Source organism: Cyanistes caeruleus, chromosome 12, assembly GCF_971803275.1.
Source record: "Cyanistes caeruleus chromosome 12, bCyaCae1.hap1.1, whole genome shotgun sequence".
NCBI lineage: Eukaryota > Metazoa > Chordata > Aves > Passeriformes > Paridae > Cyanistes > Cyanistes caeruleus.
The window spans coordinates 9,520,498-9,544,074 of record NC_141712.1 but is presented as its reverse complement, the minus strand read 5'-3'; the positions used below and the strand labels follow the sequence as shown (position 1 = coordinate 9,544,074).

Sequence of the window (23,577 nt, the reverse complement as noted above, 5' to 3'; positions counted from 1 at the left end):
AAGAAGTTTCTCCTATTAGATCACCTCAAGTTTTGTAATTCTGTATATAGGTGTTCTATCAAGATATGCTACCATAAGATATACATATCTTATGTTCTACCATAAGATATGGTTTGTGAGAACTCCAAGGTGTTCCCGTGTGCACATGGGGAGCTTAGCACTTATTTCTGCAAGTCAATTTACTGTAATACATTGCTGCCTGAAATTAGACTAATGGCACATTATTTCAGCCAAAAATCTGAGGCACTTCTCTGTGGCTTTTTATATGGAATACCTTGCACGTTTACCCTAACAATTGAAGCACCTGTGTGTACAGTGCTTAACTTTTAGACTATGAAAGTCACTCCTCAGGCTGCATCTGACCAAAGAAACATGTGGAAGATCATTCCCTGTTTAAATCTAGGATGCACCTAAAATCACAGCTTAGAATGCCAGTCTTGTTATTCTTGACAATACAGGATACATGAACTGTTTTAATTAACCAAGAATGAAATAAAAACATCCAACTGCAACTAGAAGTTAAAAACCAAGATGTCAATATAACTTCAGAAAGGACTTTTCTCCCACCTCCAGAGACATCTGCAGGATTTTTTGTACAACTGTTTCAGAACAATACAGTGATTTGGACATCAGTAATACTGATGGTGTAATGCAGATGTTGCAATGCAGGTGCTGCACTGTTACCTTGACACTTCCATGAACTTTAAGGTAAGTGTATTTGCTTTCCTCTAAAGTTGAGTATCAGAAAATCAAACACTTTTTTTCTGTCACCTTATAAATTAATTATCTCTTCCAGGAGCCAAAATCTCAACCTTTAACCCACATTGTGTGCTGAGACCTTGAGCTGGCTGCCATTGATGCCTACCCTCATTCTAAACACTGGCTGAAATTCCTTCAGTGTTGGAAGCAGCTTGATCTGTAACGCTGCATTTTCTGCTTCTTTACCATCTGCAAATACATCAAAAAGTGCATCCAAGGCTTCCCCTGCTACCACAAGAGATGATTCCTTCATGGCAACCTCAAGAAGAAATTTTCCAATCATCTGTAATGAGAAAGAAGAATTGATTTTTCCAGCAATGCTAAAGAAAATTGAAAGAAACATCAAAATTATTTTAAGCTTGCAATGCAAAGTTTGCTTTTCACCTTTAGTGTTTCAGCTGTATCTTGCCCTTTTGCCAGGACACTGCCAGAAATTCCAAGGATGCTCACCACATTCACTCTAACACTGGCATTGCTGCTTTGAATACCAGCTTCACATAAAGCCAAGAGCTGCTCAGGAGTCATACACTGGTCAGCAAGGGGAAAGGAAGGGAAGAAGGAAGACAGACACAGTTAGATTTTCAAAATCTTGGAAATTCTGAAATATGACATTTAGACACTGTACTTTTACAGATCACAGGCAAATTCTTCACAGAAAAACAGAGTCCTAGATTATGGAAACTATATGAATTCTAAAATTGCAATTATCAAAAAATATCAATTCCTTTTCAACTTGTTTCTTCCAGAACATAACCAAGGCTGACACAAAGTTGAAGGAAAAGTTCTGAGATTCTCAAAAATTTATCTAGCTCAATAGCTGCTTCCAGCTTATTGCAACTTACAGTATAGAAGCCCCATTTTCAGGTTAAGGCCAGAAAGGACTAGCAGACTATCTAGCATTGTATAACAAACCATTATGCTTCATTCCTGTATTCGACTCACTAATTCATATCCAACCAAAATTCATGGACTACCAGCTTCAACTAGGTGACATCAGGAAACAAAGAATCCACACTTCTAGGTGCTAATTTTCTAAATATTTGTCATTATAACTACCTTCTAAAATACCTGTGGCTTATTGCTATTCTGGTTTTGAAATAGCTTTCATCTGTTTACATGTTGAGGAGGAGATATATTAAAAAAAAAAATCCTGTAAGGTCCACGAGAAACACAGTTAATGCTACTAAATCTGTTCTTCCAGTGTTCACAAATGCTGAAATTTTGAATTAAATTTATATTGTTTTGTTTCAAAAATTTTCCAGCTCAATCTCACAGGAATTTGAACCTACCAGAGCATTTGAGTTTGAAAGCTTTTACCTGGGAGATGTTCTTTGATGCCATTGTTTGTAGGAGAGCCCTCAAAGCACTGGTTACAGCTTCCAGGAATTCTGTGTCTGTAGGGAGTTCTGTCAAAGAACAGAACCCAGAGTCAGAAGATAAACAGTAATATGAGGGACACAGGAAGCAAAGAAATACAAATTCCTTACTTGTTCCTCCAGGTACAACCACAACAGGAAAAGCTAGATTTTCTGAGACTGGTCTCTGTAGGTTGTGACCATAGTGATTTGTTTGAATTCAGCACTGACTGCATCTAGAGGTTACAACAGAGCTGGGCCTCCTTTTCAGGCACATCCCTGGTTGAGAGACTTGTGTGACCTAATGGACAGTGCCAGCCACTGTCACCAGAACAGCAGCTGGAAACTGGTATCACATGGAAGCCATGATACAGGAACTGAGAAAACTACAGAAGCTGATGGCATACTTTACCTCCTTTCTTCTGCCTTCTTAAGCAAGCTTTTCAGACACCCAGAACGCTGGACTCTTTCCAATTCATATAAAGAGCATGTTTTCTGGTGGTTTAATAACATTTCAGGAATGTATGACTCAAACACTGCATTATTCTTGTTTAACTACAAACTCATCAGTAGCAGCCATCACCTTCAATCTGTGTTCTGCATTTCTTGAGGCTTTTCATTCTCCTCTAATGTGTTTATTTTCTGGACCACTCCAGATGCAGAACCTCTTGATTTATGTGCATCTCCTACCTTCTCATGTAAATAATCAGATCTTTATCAGATCTTTTACTCCGTAAACCACAGAATTCCTTCTAACCACATGTTGGTATGTTATCAGCTCTATCTGGCAGTTTTCATTACACAGTATTTAAACATTAAAAAAACAGGCCTGTGCCATTAAATTAATTTTAGCATCCTTATGTGTCTTAAGATAGCAACTTCTCCAGCTTCATCTGAGAACAAAGCATAACATGTAGACCCAAAATCTTGGAAGTCCTCTCTTCAAACATGAGACATTTTGTGTGACTTTCTCTGCGTGTTTTCATAGGTATTTTCATTTCTGTGTTTTAGTTTTCCATGCACTGCACTCTCAGTAATAAGGTTCCCATAGACTGACCACATGTCTTTAAAGACACTGAGAAAAAAGCGTGTTTTGCAGGCAGATGCATTTTCAAGCACTAATGCAGTGTCATTTTATACTCCACAGCAGAGCACTACATAAGCTACATCTGTGGCTACAAATGGAGACACTTGAAGGGAAGGAAACTGAGCTTCTTGAGCTTCTGAGAGATGAGAAATGACAAAGCCACACATATGCCAGACTTCAACAAAACTGTCTTAGGGAAAACGTTTTCTGACAGTTTGGAGAATTGGCAGCTTTTCCAGGTTCTAAGAATATCTCTTTATTTTTTGAAAACCCATCACCACTCACCTTAAAACAGAGATTATCAGAATAGTCTGAAGGAAACAGCCTGTCAGCGACCCACATCCTCACTTTGGAAACAGGTGGGGTTTTTTTAAACCTTTTTTTTTTCTTTTTTTTTTCTTTTTTTTTTCTTTTTTTTTTATTTTGCAATTTTGGTTCAGCTTCTCTCATGTCAGTAACAGAGAGAACATAGCATAAATGATCCAGCAGGATTTTGGAAATGATGCTGCTCTCATGTATAGGACCACAGCAGCTGGAAATGCTACCTGCTGTACAGATGATCCAACACTATCAGCAGATGTACGGGGCAACCTTCACAGTATGTCTATGAAATAATTCATCCTGGAGGAACTACAATGAAGACATCCTAGTGTTTACCAGGATGTATCACAGAATCTGTGAGGCTGAGAAAGACCTCAGAGATCAGTCCAACCTGTGACCAATCACTGCCATGTCAACCAGACCCTGGCACTTAGCGCCACATCCTGTCTATCCTTGAACATCTCCAGGGATTGGTGACTCCACAGTCTCCCTGGGCAGCCCATTCCAATGTCTAAATACAGATCTAATATGTTTCATAAATATGTGTGTATGTATGTGTATGTGTATGCATATAATATTCTAAAATAGTATTTTTAGAATTATATTTATTACCTTGAAATTGAACCACAACCAGAACAGGAAACTGAACAGCTCTACCATTTAGTTGTAACAACTTTGCACACTTTCTTGTTACAAATATAATTCCAATAAAGCTAGGCCATCATAGGCATAAAGCACATCCTGGGGACAAGGTGACTGCTCTCTTATCTACTGTAATAAGCACAGACACTCTTGAGATTTTTGCACCAACTGCTTCTGCCATAATTTGGTAAGATTACTAGAAAAAAATTATGTGAAAGACTATGCTAGACATGTTTTGTTTTCACATCTCTTTAGGCTAGCTAGGACATTTAAAAAGAAAATGTCCCATCTTCTTCACGTCTGTCTCATTGCTGAAAAGCTGTTATTACCACAAATAAGATCTAGCAAACAGTTCTGGTCTCCCAACAAGGCAGTTTTAATCTACTAAAGAGACTTCCTGCATAGACCCAAACGTGAAGCAGATTCCTGCATTACAAGCAGACTTGCTCAAGGTGCAGTTTGGATAAACACATCTTAAAGGATACACTGTTATGTCAGTACATTGGCAACATTCTGTGTCCTCATTTGAAGGAAGAGTGGGACAAAATTAGTAATAAACAGCATTGGAACATAACATCCATGGCTACCTTTTATTTAGATGATCAGCAAAGAAGGCCAGCAAGTCTCCTTCACTAAACATCTTACCCTTTTTAGAAAAGATCAGCTGTGAGAGATGCTGTGCAAGGGACTGAAGTGCTGAAGCTCCCCCAAGACAATCCACATCTGACACCAACAAAATGCTCTGAAGACATGTTAAAGCTCTACACTGCACTGTATTCAGTCTGAAACAAACAAAAAACACACTGATCAGGTACTTTTGAAAACACCTGTTGAAATACAAAGAGGAATCTTGAAATTAATAAGGCTGTGGATCCAGTGTGAATTTCACAAAAACATTTGGATCTCTTTATTCAAAACCATATATCAGATCTGTCAGTTTCCACATCTTAAGAGCAGCCCAAAGATGGACAATCCTTCTAAGGGTTCTAAAACAACAGAATATACACAAAAAATAGTAAGAGAGACAATGAAATGCCTACTTTTTAATTAATGGTTTCCAAGACGGATTGTGCATACAGATGTCTAGAGCAACAGTGTTCGGAAAAGCAGTTTTTTCAAGAATCTGAGGAGGGGAAAAAGAAAGGTTTAGCAATAAAGCTCTTTTTTCCTTTTTTTTTTTTTATTGTCACAGTGTGTTCAGAGGGAAGGCTGAAATTTTAGCTTAATGTCAAACAGATACTTCAAACTATACATTTCAAAGTTTTCTAGATAGCAAATATCTCACCTGCTAAAAATGCCAGAATTTTCCTCTATCACTTAAATGGTGCAATTATACACTGGGTTTAGCATAGCATATTTTAAGTGTTCATCTGTACTAACAATAGGTGATTTTCTAGGCTTCTGCTATTCCTTCTTATTTAGCTCTTTCTTCTTATAGATTCTGCTACAGGATTTTCAGATAGCTGCAAGTCTGGAAGGCCTTGCCATGAAACTCTGGCTATTAAGTACAAAAAACCTTCAAACTTTTCACCTCACACCTCAATGTCTTCGCTCAGAATTCTACAATGCTGCTGAACTAGTACAGTAACTGATTAAAATAAAAAACTTCACCTTTACAACCCCAAATAAAAATGAGCAAAACAACTCTGAAACAAAAACATCCAATGTCCTGTCAGTGCCAAATACTGTATTTCAGACACTTTCTATAAAACAGGGATAGGAACTTGCACTTTTTCAGTGCTGACTGTTGCCATTCATTAATGTTACTTCCACCTCATTTAGCTAATACAGAAATCTGGCTGTCACACTTCAGCCAAGTCTGCTTTCTTTCTGCGGGAAATCTTTTTCATGTCCAAATCAAGGAGTAACAACCTTTGTATTTTGGGGGAAAAAAAATAAATTAAAAAAGCCCTACCAGTTTTCTGAAACACATTACTCTTTTATTCTCACTTACATGAGGAAATTATTTAGATCATGCAATGAGGCACCACTACCTCTAGGCCAAAAAAGTGAGGCCAAACTCATTTAAATAAATACTCCCTTCCTCCAGGTAGATTGGGATAATTTGTTTGCCTAACTTGGGATACAAAGCAGGAACAAGGGAAAGACCATGTGTTGGAAACAATATGGAAGACAATACCTTCTTTGGTATGAGGTTGTTCAGAAATGCTGAGTTAACCTCATCAGAGAGGCACAAGGGTGAGAGCAGCAGCCCACTCCCCTCATTGTAAGAGTTCTCCATGAACAAGTCACTCTCATCACTGCTGGAGAGCTCTTCCCACTCATCATCAGAGGGATCTGAGAACACAAGACAGACTTGTAAATGAAACAGCCCTCATGCAACAGGTATCCTGCTTCTCAGTTGAAACTGGCTCCTCCAAACTTCTTGGCTCAGGAATCTTTAAGCTCTTGGGATATAACAAACTCACAAACCAAGTGCCATTAAGCCACAGTTTTAAATATTTTATTAAAAATACTTTATACTCACTGAGACCCAAATATTCTTACAAGAGAAGTTCTTCATATGTGGGCATGTCAGTCACTAATATTAAAAATGTGTTGTTTAAAAATATAAAAAAAAGTATAAAATAAATATTTCATAAAGATTTACTAAGATTTTAACTTGGATTGTACCACTTCACTTTCTGAGGTTGATTCAAGCATGCAAGTGCACCAGTTTAACTTAACTTGTCTACTAACTGCAGTCAGTTTAAGGCAATTGTTTCCTCTGGCAATACTGAAGCCACAGACAGATGTCCTCTGCCTGGGCAGTAACTGGGCTGGATGAAGATGTTACTGTCTCCACAGCAAGGTCAGTTAAAACGAAATGATGACAGCAAAGAAAGCCAAATAATCTCTGATAGTCATTTCAGGCAACACATTTCACATAAATTACACCATGCCATACTTACATGACTTACTCTACTAGCAGATCTTTAAGGGCAGATATGGTGAGAGGAGTCGAAGTCCTACTACCAAGAGGCTACTGTGTGAATAGTCTGTCCATAGCTGAAGGGGGACTTGGGCTGGCAAGCTCCAACTAAACTCATCCTAATTTATATTTAAACTTATGTATCTATATCCACTGAGTTCACTCACATTTAGTTGAAGTTTCTTTAAATCTGGTTACATTTTAACTAGTGTTTACCCAAGTCCTAAGTCTACAGGTTAGACTGATACTTCTTTCCAACACATGAAAGCTCTGTGTACATAGGTCAGGATATTTAACTATTGTGACAAAAAAAAAATCATATTGACCCCCAAGTAATTTTGTTTGACAACACAGATTCTCATGAGATGCAGGTCCTGTAGTAACTACAGGAACAGCCATGCACTTCTGTGGCAAAAGGTAAATTCACTGAAAACACAGCAAGAAAGATCCAAATGAACGCATTTCACTTGTGCTGTACAAATTCAAGAATTTATTTGAAGGTGATGGTTAAGGTTTTTCTGATGTAAAGTAACTCATCAAGGTGTGGAAACCTGACCACATAGGAATCTTATGGCAATATCCAATTAATTCTACAGCCATAATGTTATTAGCCTTTGCATGAGAAAATGGTTGTCTTTCATGCTTTACCAAAACATGGCAGCAAATAACATGTAAACAAAGCAGAAACATCCCCCTTTCAGGCTCTTGCCTCTTCTAAAAAATTCCTTTTGCATCTTTATAAAACAAAGAAAGCAAAAAAATCTCTTGAAAACTAATTGATAACAACAGAAGCTGACAATGCAATTCAGCAATAACAAAGAAATTATAAATTACAGTGCCTGACCAGGCCAGAACAGGAACTGGGATCTAGAACACTGGCCCATAACTATGATTGGGTCTCTTGAAATGTTCTGGGAAACTCAGAGGCATTTCTAGCAGCAATCCCATTTTACCTAGCACTGGTAATCCAAGAACTACAGACTGGACAGCAATGCTGGAGTCTCTTGGCTTCTTGCCCAGGTGCCCATCAAAGAGGAGCACTCTGCTTCTTCCAAACACTGGCCAGTGCTCAGTAAAACACATCCCTCACAAGCCTGGTTATTCCTCTCCGTTCTGCTGCAAGCTGAGTGGTTTTATGAACTCAGCATAATGGCTAAAGCTATTTTAGCCCTCAAATAATTTGAAAATTAAATGAACAGCTGCCTCTGGATTCCTTTTAATTTCTAGAGACTGTCTGCCCATGAATGGGTAAAGTACTGTAGCGAAATACAACACAATCAATCTTACATTACACTGAGTGAATGGCAGAATATGCAGCTTATCCACAAGAGATTCTCCAATTAAAGGGGAAAGCTTATGAATTACAGCTCATTAGATGAGAAAGGCAGTTATGAAAGGAGCTTCATACACTAGGTGCAGAATTTCCTTGTGCTGTAAGACAAAAAAAAGTCACCATTGGGAATAACTGGGTATTACTGTGGATTTTATTAGAACCTGAAAGTTTTACTCAGTTACTTTCTACACAATTACTCCTGCATCAGGCTAAAACTACAATAGCAGTCAAGGTTTTCAGGTTTTGGAGGGTTTAGGGAATTAGTTTTGTTTGTTCATTGGCTTTTTAAAATAGAACTTGATAATCTATTGTTTGGTTTCCTGAAGATTAGGAGAAAAGCTATCAAAACAGAGCTTCAGAGTTCATAAAAGATACAGAATACCTATATCCTACTCCCCACCTAATAACTGCCCCTCTTCCTCCTCAAGGCTCATAAAGGCAGAACTCTAGAAGCTGAGATCTACACTGCTGCCAGAGTTGCATGCAAAAGCTGTCCCTACTCCTAATTTTGCAATACTTGTAGTATCAAAACTAAATCAAATCAACAAGATTTATCTGCTTTAAAAAAATTGATGCCCCCATGCTGCAATCAGATTCACACACACCTTGCATTAAAATAACACTCAGACCACACTCTAACTGAACAAAGGTTTTGCTGGTTTTAACACTTTAGGAGATACCTCTTTGCTGTGAGTGCTTTTTTGTTTGTTCTTAAATGCAGGCACATTGCAGTATCACGCAAAAAAACCCCAGACATTAAGCAACATAAGTCACTTAAATGAAGAAAAAACATTTAAATTAGCAATGAAAATGACAACTTACTTTACCCCTAGATGATAATATCAGGGACAATATGACCATGGGTGTTTGCCCTTAAGAACCCAGAGGACCAAACATCAAACTAAAAATGACCTATTCAGAAACAAAATACACCACAACACTTGCAAGGAACGAGACTCCTACAAACCTTCACTGCAGCACATATTAACAATGATTTCCAGAGCAGTCTGCTGAGCCGTCAGTAAAGCTGTCACTTCTTTCAGTTCCCACTTATCAGACTAAAAAATTAAAAACATGAACCAAATTTGATTTTGGAAGACAACATTTAAGTGCCATTTAAAGTATTCAAACTGTCAGTTAAAAATACAGTCCAGCCATTTCCTCTTCTCGGTCTACACCCAAACTTGAAAAAAAAAAACCCAAAACACAAACCCATGCAGTGTTATCTACCATCTTTATGTTGGACATTCCAGAGAACATTTTATTCTCAAAGAATGCCACTTGCACTAAAGTTGTCCAGAAGCCAGTGAGCCGCACTTACTGGAAGTAAATCTGAAACATCATTTTCTCTTCTGAGTTTTCCTTTTGGCATTTCTTCCATGTTATCATCTTCACTCAAAACACAGTTTTCTGTAGTATCACTCATGTTTTCCTCAGTTTCTGTTTCCACATCAAGTTTTAACCTGTTTTTTTCAGCTTCATTCATACGAATAATTGTTTCACCAGCATCTATCGCCAGTGATTCTGAAAATATCTTCAGGATTGCATTAACTGAGCTTCCCAAGCTGCCTGGTGGAATGGTATCCTTTATATTCCAGATAGTGCCTACATATGAGGTAACAAAATTATATAAATTATTAATGTGCTCAATTTCCAGCTCTGTAATAGCCACTTTGTAAGGACACAGCCTCTGCTACTGAAAATGCTCCATGTTTATATTTGCTATAAATGTTCAAGTCTTTTCTCTAGAGATTTAATTATTTTTTTTTGTATAACATTTCATATACTCATCTGTAATAATTGTTATGCCCACATCTTAAGCTCAAGTAAATTTCAGCATGTAAGTATTTACAGAATATTTATGTGGAGTAACCCTGTTGTCACTCTGTACCTGAGATAACAAATCCACATGTGAGAATAATTTTCTAAGGAGTCTCAAAATTAATTTCTTACAGTCCAGTATCAAAACCCATCATGGTTAAGCATTTGAGGTAACAAGAATTCAAGGTAGAGAATATGAGGTAGAAAAATCTACAGCTAGTAAAATCAAAACAACTCCTATTCCACTTATGATTGACTCATTTAACTCTTAAAAACTAAATGAGCAGTTAAAGTGGGCTATCACACTGAGAAGGGGCTAAATTCAAAATCAAGTATTGAAGCCAGCTTTTTAAAACCAGTTGCAAATATCTACTTATATTTCCAAAAGATATAACCTCACAAACCATCTGTACAGGCCTTGACAATCAGATGCTCAGACCACAGCAGAGAAGACTAAGCCTTCTGTCCTTCCCAGCCTCCCTTACCTGCTGTCTTGGGTTGCAATGCAAGATGTAACCAAAAGTAAGTATTCTATTACCAGCTGTTAAAACCAGCTTCCACCACCCATCCTCCCACTAGAGGGAAATCTTCTGTTAATGGGCCATTGGTCTCACTGCAGGACTGATAAAATTACATCATCCCATTGGGAGATGCTCCATCCATGGGGAGGAGCCAAACATTCCTACCCGGATATAATCTGAAACTTGGAACACCACAGGCAGCCTTTGTCCTCTGGATTCCCACAGGAGGACCAGACTGTTCTACACCACCACTGGACCTTCAGAGGAAAACTACACCCTTCTACAGGATCACTGCCTCAACAGAACCATGTCTGTCACTCCAGGAGAACTGCAGCCACCACTTAATGGGACTGCTACCAACACCCTGACCAACAGTGTCAGGTTGTACTCTGGCTCTGTCAGTGTGGTTTTTTTGTACCACTGCATTTTTATTTTGATTTTCCTAGTAAAGAACTGTTATTCCTATTCCCATATCTTTGCCTGAGAGCCCCTTGATTTCAAGATTATAATAATTTGGGGGGGGGGATTACATTTTTCCATTTCAAGGAAGGTTCCTGCCTTCCTTAGAAGACACCTGTCTTTCAAAGCCAAGACCCCTACCATTCTCTCCATCTCAAAGGAATGAACCCCCTTAAGCACTGTACCTGCTATCAGTGTTCTCAGAAGGATGTGCTTCATGGTGCTCTCTGGACACAACATCACTGTTTCCAGTATTTGTTGTGCAGAAGCATTAAATGAAGAAAGAAGATCTGGATTATCTTCTGTCACTGCCTGCAAGCAGTTTGCTGCAGAAAACAACAAGAGCAAACATAATTAACAAACCCAGTAGTAGCTTTTGCTCTGCTTATGAGAAAGCATTATCTTCCTGAAAGCTGGAGTAATGAAATGCTGACACAGGAAAAATTTCATGTAGCCTCATGTTGTAATGGTCTGACACTGTCCTTCACAAGCTGTGTTTTAGACTAAAAGACATTCTGTGACAAGCCCATACATAAAACAGGTGATGGCAATACCACATCAGTCATGGAATTGGTTGTATTAATTTCAGCTACTCAAAATTAAATTTACCCATTTTATACTGACAATGGACAACATAAAAAAAGCTGGAAACACACACACCTGTACAATTGAAAGTGCTTGGAATTGTTTGGGGTTTTCTTAGAAGGACTGTCTTCTCTGCTCAGCGAAATAAACTCTCCATTACCAAAATATGAAAACAAATGAAAAAACAGCCTCCCTCTAAAGCACTCTTCCCATAAAGTTTTTCTTCCCATGTAACCACCAATAAGCCATTCTATTTTGGACTGAAAGCAAGCACAACAAATGTCAACTTATTTATTGTGTGCTATTTAGAAATGAATTTAAAGTCTTATACTCAGTGCAAAGTTAAGCAATGCTCAAGTGGGTCCATTATACAATGAATGTAATATCAGAGTTACTACATTCATATAGTAAATTAAAAAAAAAAAGTGTCTTTAAACCTTTATCTTTTCTTTTTCTCACTTACCTACTGAAATAGCCAGATCCACATTTGTGGCAAATTTCTTCATGTAATGTAACACGGCCTCCAGACATCCTTCTTTATTGAATATGTATAGGGCAGTATTGTTGCATTCACTAATGAATGAAAAAGATCAGTCAAACATTTTTCCAGAAAAAAAAAAGTACTCTAGCAACATCTTAAGCATCCTATACTTGTTATTACTCACATTTTGAAAAGATACCTAAGAATTATGCAATATTCAAAGAGCTATCCTTCATTATTGAAGCTATGATCAACTCTGTACAAGATACTGAAAGGTAAGCTGCAAAATCCTAAACACTTCTGCTTCTTCACACAGTATTTGGAGTTTATTTGGGAGCCTACCTACAGACTCCTGCTGGAGTGTAGAAGGCAGCTCAGAGCTGTGGGCTGCAAGCCAGCCCAGGGCTTCCCGCAGCCACAGGAGACTTCACCTACAAACCCACTGCCAGCAGAGCGGGCTGCTGCCTCTCTCAGTACTCACTCACTCCACACAATGACTGCTCTTACCATTCAGAAATGCATATTTGTTTTCATTATCTAATAGTGGGATTTGTATTTCTTCAAGTTCTCACAGCTACTCTCTCTTTTAAATTGATATATTGATACAAGACTAATTGAAACTAAAAAAAAAAAAGCACAGGAGCTAACTAGCTACAAGGGTCTTCAAAAATTAAATTTTGAAAATATTATGTCTCAGCATCAATGCCAGCCCTAAATTTATCAGTATCAAACATAGCAACAAAATGAGCAGGTCACATTCATTGCCACAAAGTTCAAAATACAGAAGTGATTTACATCACACTTAATGATTATGCTTCCTGTTCTCAAGCACTGAGTGAAAAGCAAAAAAACATAATGAACACACGACATTGCTTAGTCAGAGTTACAAAGGGTCATGTATTCTGTGCAAGATGCTGAACGAGGAGTTTATCTACTGTCCCAATCCCTAAAAAAATAAATATCCCAGTTTAGAAATAAGGCCTCAAGCCAGCAGCCATATCACACAGACAGGCATACAGGCAGTTCCACTGAGGCACTGTACAGTGCTAAACAAAATCCTGTATGCAAAGTGTATAATGTGAGAAAAAAATTAAGAGAAACAACACAAAGTTCAAGGAGAACTTTTGGCACAGATTTGTATCACTTCAATGTTTACAGTCATTTCTGTATTAATAGTGTTGCCACTTCTCTTCCTTCACCTGGTCTTTCCAATTTAAACTACTAAAAGAACAATTTACATTATTTTCTCACATAATAAATGAATTTTTATCAGTGTCTCAGTAACTGAGGAATAGTTGCTCCTAATAGTTAATATTAATTTTTGGGATGATCTGCAGAGGGAGGAAATACTATAAAACGTCCTCATATTCCTATAGCACTGATTAGAATTTAATTTTCTCCATTTCTTGTATCATGATATGGATCTACAGGAAATACATGCAAGAAGCCACAATCCAAACTGTATAACCAACTGACAAAACATGTTCAGAAAACAGGATCAGAACTCAGGATAAAGAACCAGTAGAAAAAGAATTTGTTACTCTTCTAAAACTAACGACCAACTTTATGCACTTTTAGAATCCTTCACTTAAAAAAATTAATCTATACTAGAAGATAAACTTTTATTTCAGATGAGATGAGAGCTTATCATTATTATAGCAAGGTACATGTAGGAACAACACAATCAGAACGAATCCATCTTCCCATGCCATGACAGTAATTTCTTTTTTGCCTCAATTACCATGATCCTTTTCAGGAACAATTTAATTTAGTTAAAATGTCAGAGTTTACACAGTACTTACCATATATTCCACAGCAAATTAATAGCCTCATTGGCTATGTCTTCAATATAATTTTTGTTCATCCCTCTGCATTTCTGTGGAGACAGCTGGTTCACATCCAGTCCAGTGCTGCACTACAAGCAAACAAATGAACTGGGGTTGGGAAACAATCAAGCCACAACAAGAAGCAAAACTTTCAAGTATTATCAGCACTGAGTGGAGAGATCCTCTCATGAAGTATTTATTACCAAAACAGCTGACTGTTTTCCTTTTTTTTATGAAAATTTGAATAAGTGATAAATTTTCTCCTGTAGAAAGACTCTTACAGTACTTGCTTTGCAGTTAGTCTTTAGAAGCACTTTCTAATTTAAAAAAAATACTTGGGAATTTTAGAATCTGAAGTGCTGTTTCTTGCTTATAGTCTGTATGCAGCTGTCAACAGCTGTTTCTAACCACAAAGATTAACTCAGCTAATACTTTACTGTGCTTTATAGTAATGCTATTACTCATATTTTAAAATGGGGAAAAACATACAGAAAATGATAGTATTGCTCAAGGCTGCTCAAACAAGGATAGCAAGTAAGAGAAATCAGTGCAATAAATGAAAGACCTAGATTCTCACTGACAGAATAAACTTGTCTTAATTGACATTACAGACCCAAAATCTCCAAACCTTTCACTCAAAAAATCATCCCTGGCAGCAAAACTCACCATGGACGCAAGTTAGCTGGCCAGGAGCCAGAAGGCAGCGACTACAAATTTCTGGGATAACTTTTGTATCACTAAACCTATCAAAACATTCTTTTAAAAGAGCTTTCAAGTATCTTATTGTAATGATAGGTAAAAAATAGAACTGTTTTTGTATATGGGACAATTAAATGCCTAGATCAGGTTTAAAATCAAAATAAAAATAAACACACCTCTTTCAGAAGTGCAACCAGGGGTGTCATGATGTCAGATGTCACCATGTCATCACAGACATCAAATCCTCCACAAGCACTCAGATTTCTGGGGAAAACAAAAAAAATTAATGCTTTGGATGAGATACAATACTTTCCAAGAATGTTTAAAAAAACCCATGCCTTTGATATTCTTCTCTGAAGGTTATGGTACTTTTTGTTTTCAAGTCAATTTGTCTAAAGGGTAGCTTTAGTCTTCTACCTCATGCAAAATAACAACTTTGGTATTAGAAAAAAAAGTGATTTTCATTTATTCGTCAAGCATAATTAGAAAGTTTATCTGTACTAAAACATCATGGCACAAAATGCCATACAAACTGCACTCAAGTTCTTTTTCCTCATAAAGCCATACATTTCTAGCATAAAGCCTGCTCCTGACATTAAAGTCTCACAGAACAAGAAAAGCTACTCTCTCACAGACTTTAGCTGAAGTGGGCATAGTTCCTCAGACCAGAATTAAAGCAAGAGAGGCTGACATTCAAGTTCACAGCTGTCACCAGCAGAACCTGTTTCCCCCCCAGGATCCCCTCATTCTACCTGTGCAGTACCAAGAGCTTACCTGAGAGCACCTGCAGCTGTTTCCCGAACACCCAAACTGTGATCCATCAGCAAGGGCCCCAAACAGCGCACCACATCCCTCTGCACAAAGGCTGGGATAACATGCTTCTGCTGCAACAGCTTGGAAATACTGGCACAGGCATACTCCCTCACTTCAGCACTTGGATGCTGCAGCTGCAGAGACACAGACAGGGCACATCACAGTGAGGGAAAACAGAGCTGGAAGGCTTTGCAGAATGAAAAGATTGATCAGGGACAGCACTGTGGCTCCCGTTTTACTGCTCCTGAATGGAAGCAGGAGCTTTTAACTTCCATGAAAGTATATAAATCCTTGCCTGGGTAACGTGTGTTAATGATTAGATAAGTGCTATTGTGGATATTTGACAAGACAGCCATATTCCAGACACAGATTTGACACTAGCTGGCACTGGTGAGACCTTAATTACTGTGTATTAAAAAAAGGACTGAAGTAGGGGGAAAAAATATCAATGAAGTATAACAGACATAACACATGCCACTATAAAGAAAAGCTGAAGAAACGTTAAAAACAAATAAAAATTATAGCCTTTAAATTAAAAGCATCTGCATAACAGCAGGAAACAACTATTCCCTACATTCCCCAAGACAGCGTTGACTTGTGCTGTAAGAGTTTTAGGTGAGATACAAGAATTACAGATTGCAAAAATAATAACACAGTAGAAGTGCATATCCTGTAAGGCCACAGAGTTTGCTGAAAACCTAGCAGATAAACATCTGCTGAACAGAAGAATGGTAACATCAGATTCTGCCTCCATTGAAAAAGATGTCTCAGCTCGTCCTCACCTGTGCCTTTACTTTATCTCTCTTCCCTTCTCTATCCCTTTTCAGCATTTTCTATCCGTTATTCCTTATATGTGGCTCTGGCCAGCTGTAGAAGTCTCCGGTCGGGCAGAGGGATCGGAAGCCCCCGCAGGGACGAGGGGCACGGATCTCCCCCGCCCCACCGCAGCAGTGCGCTCGGGAGCGCGGGCGGTGCCGGTGCCGCCCCGCCCGGCCGTGACGCCGGGAGAGCGACGCGGCGGCGGGAGGGGAGGGGAGGGGAGGGGAAGGGAGCCCCGCGCCGCCGCTCGGCTGCTTCCCGCCGGGGGCGGGCCCGCACCCGGCCCCCGCCCGGCACCGCCGCGGGGGAAGCCGACGCCTCGCCCCCCACGCCCGGTCCCGCAGCCCCCGCCGCTCCCGCGGTCCGGAGCGGGGCTCGCGCCCGCCCGTCCCCGCCCGCACCTTCTCCAGCAGCTCCGCCGCCGCCTCCTCCTCGGGGCCGCGCTCTCCGCCGCTCTGCTGCGCGGGCCCGGCGGGGGCTGGGGGCGCCCTGCGGAACCGCCGCGCCCGGCTCTTGCCCATGGCTGCGCTCGGCGCCGGCGCGCCCACGTGTGCGGCCCCGCGCAGGCGCTGCGCCCGCCCCGCCGCCAACAGCCCGCCCTGCCCTGCCCTGCCCTGCCCTGGCCCTACCCTGGCCCTACCCTGGCCCTGCCCCTGCCCCTGCCCCTGCCCCTGCCCTGCCCCTGCCCTGCCCCTGCCCCTGCCCCTGCCCCTGCCCCTGCCCCTGCCCCTGCCCCTGCCCCTGCCCCTGCCCCTGCCCCTGCCCCTGCCCCTGCCCCTGCCCTGCCCTGCCGCACACCCGCGCTCCCACCGCCAACACCCACAGCGGCCCGCACCCGGGGGGGACACCGCGCCTGCTGCGCCCAAACAACAAAATTATCAATAGAAACAATGTCCTCTAAGGGCACTTACAGAGGCGCGATTGACCGGGAGGATGGAAACCTGGAAGGGGTTTCCTCTCTGGTGTCAGTATCTTAGATTATAAGAACCACATCAAATACAGGAAATGTTGGTCCGGTATGAAAGTTACAGAGTGCAGCTATAAATTTTCTGAAGTTCTTCTGTGTTCAGTGGAGATCTGTATTTGCACAGTACAAAAGAAGATAACACCTGTTTATACAAAGATTTTATTTTATACACATTTACCTACAAAATATACAGCAGTTAAAAATAATGGATGGGCAGAAGACTTACTGGAAAAAAAATCCAGAAGACAATTCTTAAAGTTTCAACTGACAAAGTTACATCAATAGGCTGCCTTTAAAAGCCAGTCTACCCTGTAGTAGGGGTTACTGAAGTTGCAAGAGCTTTGCAGTTAGAGTCAATTTAAAGAGTTCAAAACATTTAAAAAGGCACCTTGAACAACTTAAACTCTTAAAACTCGACAGTTTGACTTTAGCTATTCAATACACTTTATGCATATATCATCCACACCTTGTTGTTAACACTCTGAATAACAAATTTTGTTATTTTATTGTGGCACTCTTTAGATTTTCTTCACCAAATCGGAAGTTACACATTTGCAACACGAGTTTCATATTCTGACTATCACAGCATAAAAATCCACTCAGAACAATCGGGTGGATTTATATACAGTACAACCTTACAATTGGGAAGATACAAGCATATTTAAGACAATTTTAAAAAATTAAAATCTTAAAATAAGTGTTTTGAACCAGATCAAACAAGGAACTACGTATGACCACAAGGAAAGTGGCTGGTGCACTATATATACACAACTTGACAAATGTGATCCTTGATATATTTGCGAAGTTCTTAAACAGTAAGACCAGTTTTCTCCGGCACAGTCAGTCTTCCTGCGAGCCTTTAAACCAGTTCCAAAAAGAGTGACCAGGAGACAAGGACAGCTGTAATGAGGAAGTGTGCTAATAAAACATCAGGAGAATGGCAAACGTTCCTTTCAAATACTCTTCATGAGAACAAGAAAATCCATACACCAGATATTACTTTTTTTTCCTGAACATTGGCATCAATCTGCTATTTACAATAGCTTACAGAGACATGTAACACAAATGAGGTTTCATTTTCAAGTTCAACTTCATTGCCGATTAACATACTTCACCTGTATGTTCTGTTCTAGCTGAAGTAAAAAAGTGACACTAATACTGAAAAAGAGGTAATCAGAAGTAGCAAAAGCACTGATAATGTGATAACAAAGAATTTGGATAAATATTCAAGAAAGTAATATTGCACACTTTCACTGTCAACTGTGTTAAGACTTTTACTCCCAGGCAGTGACAACCAGTCCCATTTGATTTTTTGCTGTCATACTACCTTAAAAAAGGTCATTTTTGGTTTCCATGGCAGTGGAAAAAAATGAAGGAAGACAGCCCTTATTGAACATGAGGCCTAGGTTTCAAAATTAATTTTCCAGTCTGCAAGACAGAAAACAAAATAAAGTTTAAACCCTGAAAGTTGAACCCAACAATTACACTTCAAGTTCAATGTTACAAGAAGAGTTTAAAACAACACACAAAATGATATTAAGTATTCCACATTCTGGTTTTACAGACACAAAATTTGCTGAGGTATATAGAAGTGCTGTTCAGAAAAACAAACTATGTGCCTTTTTGAATTATTTCCTTTTTTAAAACAAACAAGGTTTAGGCAATGAAGCACTAACACTTACATCATCACAGGACATATTATATTCTGCCAAAACAGTTCGACATCGAGCTGCTATACTGTGTGGATTGTGTCAAGGAAAGCAGCTAATACTCGTACACACAGTAAGCAAAAACTAAAAAAGCAGTATTAGCATAGGCTTCAACAACTGCAGCAACTACACTTTTAACATGACAAACATTATCAAAGGATACATTGATGGTGCCACCACTCTTTTATGTATTCCAGCAAAGAACAAGCCTATTAGGGTAATACAGCTAATTGTGAAAAATGGGTGATTCCAAAGTGACGTGAAAAATGATACCTAGGAAAGAAATCAGATTAGTCCAGCTGCATACTTTCTAAAACTCACAGAAAGTCACTACCTAGATTGCTTAACTAAAAATAAAATACTGCTCCTGGCCATGTCCAAGTACTTGTGAACAATTCTTTAGATAAGCATTCAGGGTACAGTATTTTGGCAGGCCTTGTCCCAGGACACATTCCACAACAATCCCAGACAGCTTGATAGCTTAACTAAAAACCACCTCCCAGTTTCATGCAGAATGTGTTTAGCCTTTCAGTTTTGAATATACCACCTGACTGCAGCACCAAGCTATGGAACACAGCACATTTGGCATTAGCCTGACCTTACCTTTTGTGTCTCTGGGTCTATTAACCAGTTCCAAGCCCCAGTTGCTGTGCAGACTGATACCACTATCAAAATCACTGATGAAGAAAAGAATGAGAGTCACAAACAGTATACCTCACTCATATTTAAATACATTTATTTTTCAGCAGCAACTCTTAAACATTTATTTCTTTTCTCACTTCTGAGGGAGGAAAAGCTCCTAATTGGAAAGCAGAAATGAAAATATGCAAAGAAATTTCTAATATGTGAAACTCTAAGGATTATGTACAAACTTCCTGGACAGCATCTGAAAATCTAAATTATGTCAAGTAAAAATATCCTGGTCCTTTGAAGGAGATGAAGTTCTCTTTTCAAAAGAAAGTTGAAAAATATCTATCAAAAGCATAGAGCTTCTTCTCTACATCATATAAATCCTTTCAGGATAACAGGAAGAAAAGTTAACATTGGTTACACACTCCGTTATAATTAAAATAGAAAGTCTCTCTGTTATGTGAATTACAAAACAAGCAATTTGGGAAAAAACATGAGCCACTGAATACAATACTAGTTATGCAAACCTCATTTAAATATGCTTAAAAGTTTCCAGATTGTTTTTTTTAAAATTATAACTGACAGAAAATAGCTATTTTGGAACCCAAATGCATTCCTAAAGTAGGTGTGTATAAACTCAGCAGAACTACATATAAATATCTGATTGCTCTGAAGGGGTTTGAGGTGGTGGTTTGGTTTTGCTTTCCAAGTAGTCATTCCTTCAGTTCCTTCATTCAAAATTGACCTCTCAGGAGAAAAGATACTATTTCATATGTTCTAAAAAAAGTCTGTATTCTTTGAATAGGAAAACTTCAGCACAGTCTCAAAAACAAAATGAAACAAAGTTGTTTCCACCACAGATCCCAAAGCTGGCAGCTCTATCTGCGGAATTTTTTGCCTTCCCCCCTCCTTCAAGCCTTCCTGTTATAACAAAGCTGCCTTTATGGCACACTGCTGTAACTTTTTCACCTTCAGTTTTATAGGGACTATCTCACCTGACCACATTTAGTTTTAGTAACTACAGCAACTGTCTGGGAAGTCTAAGTCTTGAAGAGTAAGTCTTCAGTAACATAAAAACCCAATAAAACAGAAACAAACACAACTTTTTGTTTCACATATTTCCAGAATAATTCAGCTTTCAGCCAATTCAATCTTAACTTCAATTTTTTTAACTTTGGCTAAAATATTAGTTTATTATTGTTATTAACTTGTCGTAGAGTGTTTGAATGTATGCCACAAATTTTAAAGCAAGTCTAAATACAAATTTTTCTCTGGCCAAACTTAAATAAAGGATACACATTGGTAAATCTAACAAGCTTGAAAGACAGAATCCTATTTATTCCTTGGAACATCAAACTTACTTCTCCAACGTCCTGTAGCTGGTTGCAAACATGCAATGTATTCAGTAAGTCTTCTTTCAAAAGCTTTGAGATCTGGGGAAGATGTATATCAAGTATAATTAGATCTTCATCTATTTAATCATATTTTAAAAGAGAAGATTAAAAGAATTCACTTTTCCCCCATGCACACCCAGTTCTTAAACAGGCAGAGAAAACCAATGCAATGATCCTTTATATGCAGTAAAAGTCCAGTCACAGTAGCTATACTCAACTTCAGGTAAAAAGTAAAATGGTGGAGTTAATCTAAAAGCAAAAAGCATTTCCACTTAAAAAAAAGAAAAATCAATGCCGTTGAGAAATCACACTATTTCAGACATCTTTGGAAATAGTGACTTAGATGTAAGTAACCTAAATTGCCTTTCAAAACAAAACAAAAAAAAAGTATCACATTTTGAAGTACTAAGTATTTCAGGAAACCAGGAAACCATTACCTTCTACTATCAATATAATGTCAATTTAAAAAAAAAAAGTTGACCATTTGCCACTGTTCAAGGGATTATTTGTAGCAGTGTGGCTTTGATAACTTTGTTTTGTAGAAACTTTGGGTGCCACGTTATATATAAACACACACATGCAAAAAACCCCACAGCAAACATCACTCCAACAGTCGCATTCCAATCACTGTTTTTAAAAATTCATCTTTCTTCTTATTACAAACATTGTCCCATGTTCTTTCCACTGAAATTGGTGTTAAATCTATCCCAAGTTGATACTCCTAATTGTCTCCAAGGAGCTTTTCCACCTTAAGTCCAGGTTAGATTTACACTTCTTTTCAACAAGGTCAATATTTGATAACACTCCGGTTAAAGCTAGAATTCTACCTGGAGTTAAGTTTTAATTTGGATCAACTCAACTTTCGGCTAAAGTCTCTGTCAGCATCAATGTGGAACTTCCAACTATTGCTATATTAGCTATCACAATAAAGCAATTAAGGAATGAACTCAGAAGAAATAAATCTATTATGGTCACTATAAAAGCAGTTTTCTACACTGTGAATTTATTCCTAAGTGGTTTGCAGGTGAATTCATGGGGGAGGATTACAGTATCTTGACTCCAGCCACAGAACGGCTAACTAGTCTTAATTACACTGCCAAGAACACGGTAGTTAATGGCCTGTCCTCCACTTCCCTTCTGGGGAAGTTAAACCACTGCCGGCAATTATAGCTAATTAACTGTTCCCTGACTAGCACAAACCCCTCCAACTAGTCACTGAAGTGAGAGGGGGAACACAAGGCACCACATGAAAACCTGCTATTTGAGGAACAGCACCCTGAAGGCATAAAAACAGGCTATTGACAACAAAGCTCTCAAGCAAAGAGCCACATAATGCAGGCATCACTAAAACAAAACATGAAAAAACTTTTTCAGAAAAAAAGAAAATTGAAATTTTAACTTATTTTCAACTATGCACATTCTAAGAACCTTCTCTGAGTTGATCTTTTTGGCAGCTGTGACCAGCAGGGCACACTTCTGGAAACCCTCAGCTTGCACAAGCATAGCAACAAAGCCCTGACAACGCCGGTTTCTGTCGACATTGCCTACTTCTTAGTGCCAGCTACAAAACACCTGCTAATTCTGAAACACTGGGCCATTTCAAAAATCTCTACCAGCCTTTGGACAATAAAAACTCCTTTCAGGGTTTTGACATCCCGTAAGCTGCAACTTCAAAGAACTTGTAACCCAAGCCACCAAGCGTCCCCAGACAAGAAGGGGCTATTTGAGGTCGCGTTCTTGAAATGCAAAAGGAGTCCTGGCTCCGTGTAACGCCTAGCGGGGCTCAAGAGCTGTAAGAAACGCGTTTCACGCAAAAAGCCGTGAGCGGACGAGGAGCTCGCACAGCACAGGAGGATTTTCATCAGCTACAGCCGAGCAGCGGCACGGAAAGGGAACCGCGGCACTCCCTCCACCCAGGGAAGGCAGCAGCCCCTCAGCACAGGCCCTCCCGCGGGCCCTGCTCTCCGGGCCGGCCGGGGAGCAGCACAGCCCGCCCCGAGCGCAGGACGCCGAGGAGGCCCCGGAACCCCGCCCTAGCTCGCCTGTCTGGGCCGAGGAGGAGCGCCGGGAGCGCGGTGCAGAGGGAGCCGAGGCCTCCCGCGGCCGCTTCGTCCCGCTCCGTAGGGACGGTGCGGCGCGCTCGGGCAGCCCGGGCGCAGAGCCGGCAGCTCCCGGCGCGCCGAAGAAGCAGCTCCGGGCTCGCTCCGAGCGGCCGCACTCACCCTCAGCCTGGTCCAGGGAGTTCATGGCGGGCGGAGCGGCGCGCACCGGGCGGAGCACCGAGCACGGGCCGTTCCCCGCGGCCCCGCGCACCGCCCCGCCGGCCCGGCCGCGCAACAACGCCCCGCGCTACTCGCCCGCAGCAAGCGCGCCGCGCATTGGCTACCGGCGGGGAAGGGGCGCGGCTCGGCCGGCAAAGGGAGT

General features: G+C 39.9%; 2 protein-coding genes across 9 annotated transcripts in view; both read right to left on the bottom strand.

Moving 5' to 3' along the window:
* The window catches only part of HEATR3 (HEAT repeat containing 3), a 23,152-nt gene extending 5,622 nt beyond the window's left edge, over nt 1-17,530 (bottom strand). The window contains exons 1-14 of one of the 3 annotated variants that reach the window (XM_086848268.1): nt 17,365-17,530; nt 15,596-15,768; nt 14,998-15,085; nt 14,099-14,211; nt 12,279-12,388; nt 11,416-11,556; nt 9,751-10,034; nt 9,397-9,487; nt 6,305-6,462; nt 5,205-5,287; nt 4,810-4,946; nt 2,077-2,165; nt 1,144-1,287; nt 866-1,042 (exon numbers count right to left, since the gene is read on the bottom strand). In XM_086848268.1, coding sequence (XP_086704394.1) covers nt 866-1,042; nt 1,144-1,287; nt 2,077-2,165; nt 4,810-4,946; nt 5,205-5,287; nt 6,305-6,462; nt 9,397-9,487; nt 9,751-10,034; nt 11,416-11,556; nt 12,279-12,388; nt 14,099-14,211; nt 14,998-15,085; nt 15,596-15,642 — 1,662 coding nt within the window. In that variant the 5' untranslated portion in view covers nt 15,643-15,768; nt 17,365-17,530. Of the gene's footprint in view, nt 1-865; nt 1,043-1,143; nt 1,288-2,076; nt 2,166-4,809; nt 4,947-5,204; nt 5,288-6,304; nt 6,463-9,396; nt 9,488-9,750; nt 10,035-11,415; nt 11,557-12,278; nt 12,389-14,098; nt 14,212-14,997; nt 15,086-15,595; nt 15,769-16,416; nt 16,703-16,854; nt 17,000-17,364 lie in introns of those variants that run through there. The other 2 variants (XM_086848266.1, XM_086848267.1) reach the window with 2 other exon arrangements.
* Nucleotides 17,322-23,577, bottom strand: CNEP1R1 (CTD nuclear envelope phosphatase 1 regulatory subunit 1). 6 transcript variants are annotated; one of them, XR_015275572.1, is made up of 7 exons: nt 23,376-23,502; nt 21,121-21,192; nt 19,733-19,806; nt 19,293-19,402; nt 19,103-19,157; nt 18,748-18,848; nt 17,322-17,530 (listed from the first exon to the last, which is right to left on the bottom strand). XR_015275572.1 is itself a non-coding variant. In XM_086848271.1 (6 exons), exons 1-6 carry the CDS (start codon nt 23,398-23,400, stop codon nt 18,807-18,809), a joined length of 378 nt encoding a protein of 125 aa, XP_086704397.1. In that variant the 5' UTR covers nt 23,401-23,533; the 3' UTR covers nt 17,566-18,806. The 6 variants fall into 6 exon arrangements, 2 of the variants coding, with proteins under 2 accessions (XP_086704397.1, XP_086704396.1); XR_015275570.1 differs by having other exon boundaries at nt 23,196-23,476; XR_015275571.1 differs by lacking the exon at nt 17,322-17,530 and adding an exon at nt 17,566-18,320 and having other exon boundaries at nt 23,376-23,577.

Bases quoted from the DNA above. Each gene is read 5' to 3' on its own strand.
- CNEP1R1 (XM_086848270.1), bottom strand. From the start codon at position 23,400: ATGAACTCCCTGGACCAGGCTGAGGGTGAGTGCGGCCGCTCGGAGCGA. The intron at 19,807-21,120 runs GTAAGTTTGATG...TTTCTTCATCAG, and splicing joins AGCTACAGGACGTTGGAGAA to TGATTTTGATAGTGGTATCA. The intron at 18,849-19,102 runs GTAAGTGTTAGT...TCTGTCTTGCAG, and splicing joins ATAATATGTCCTGTGATGAT to ACTGGAAAATTAATTTTGAA.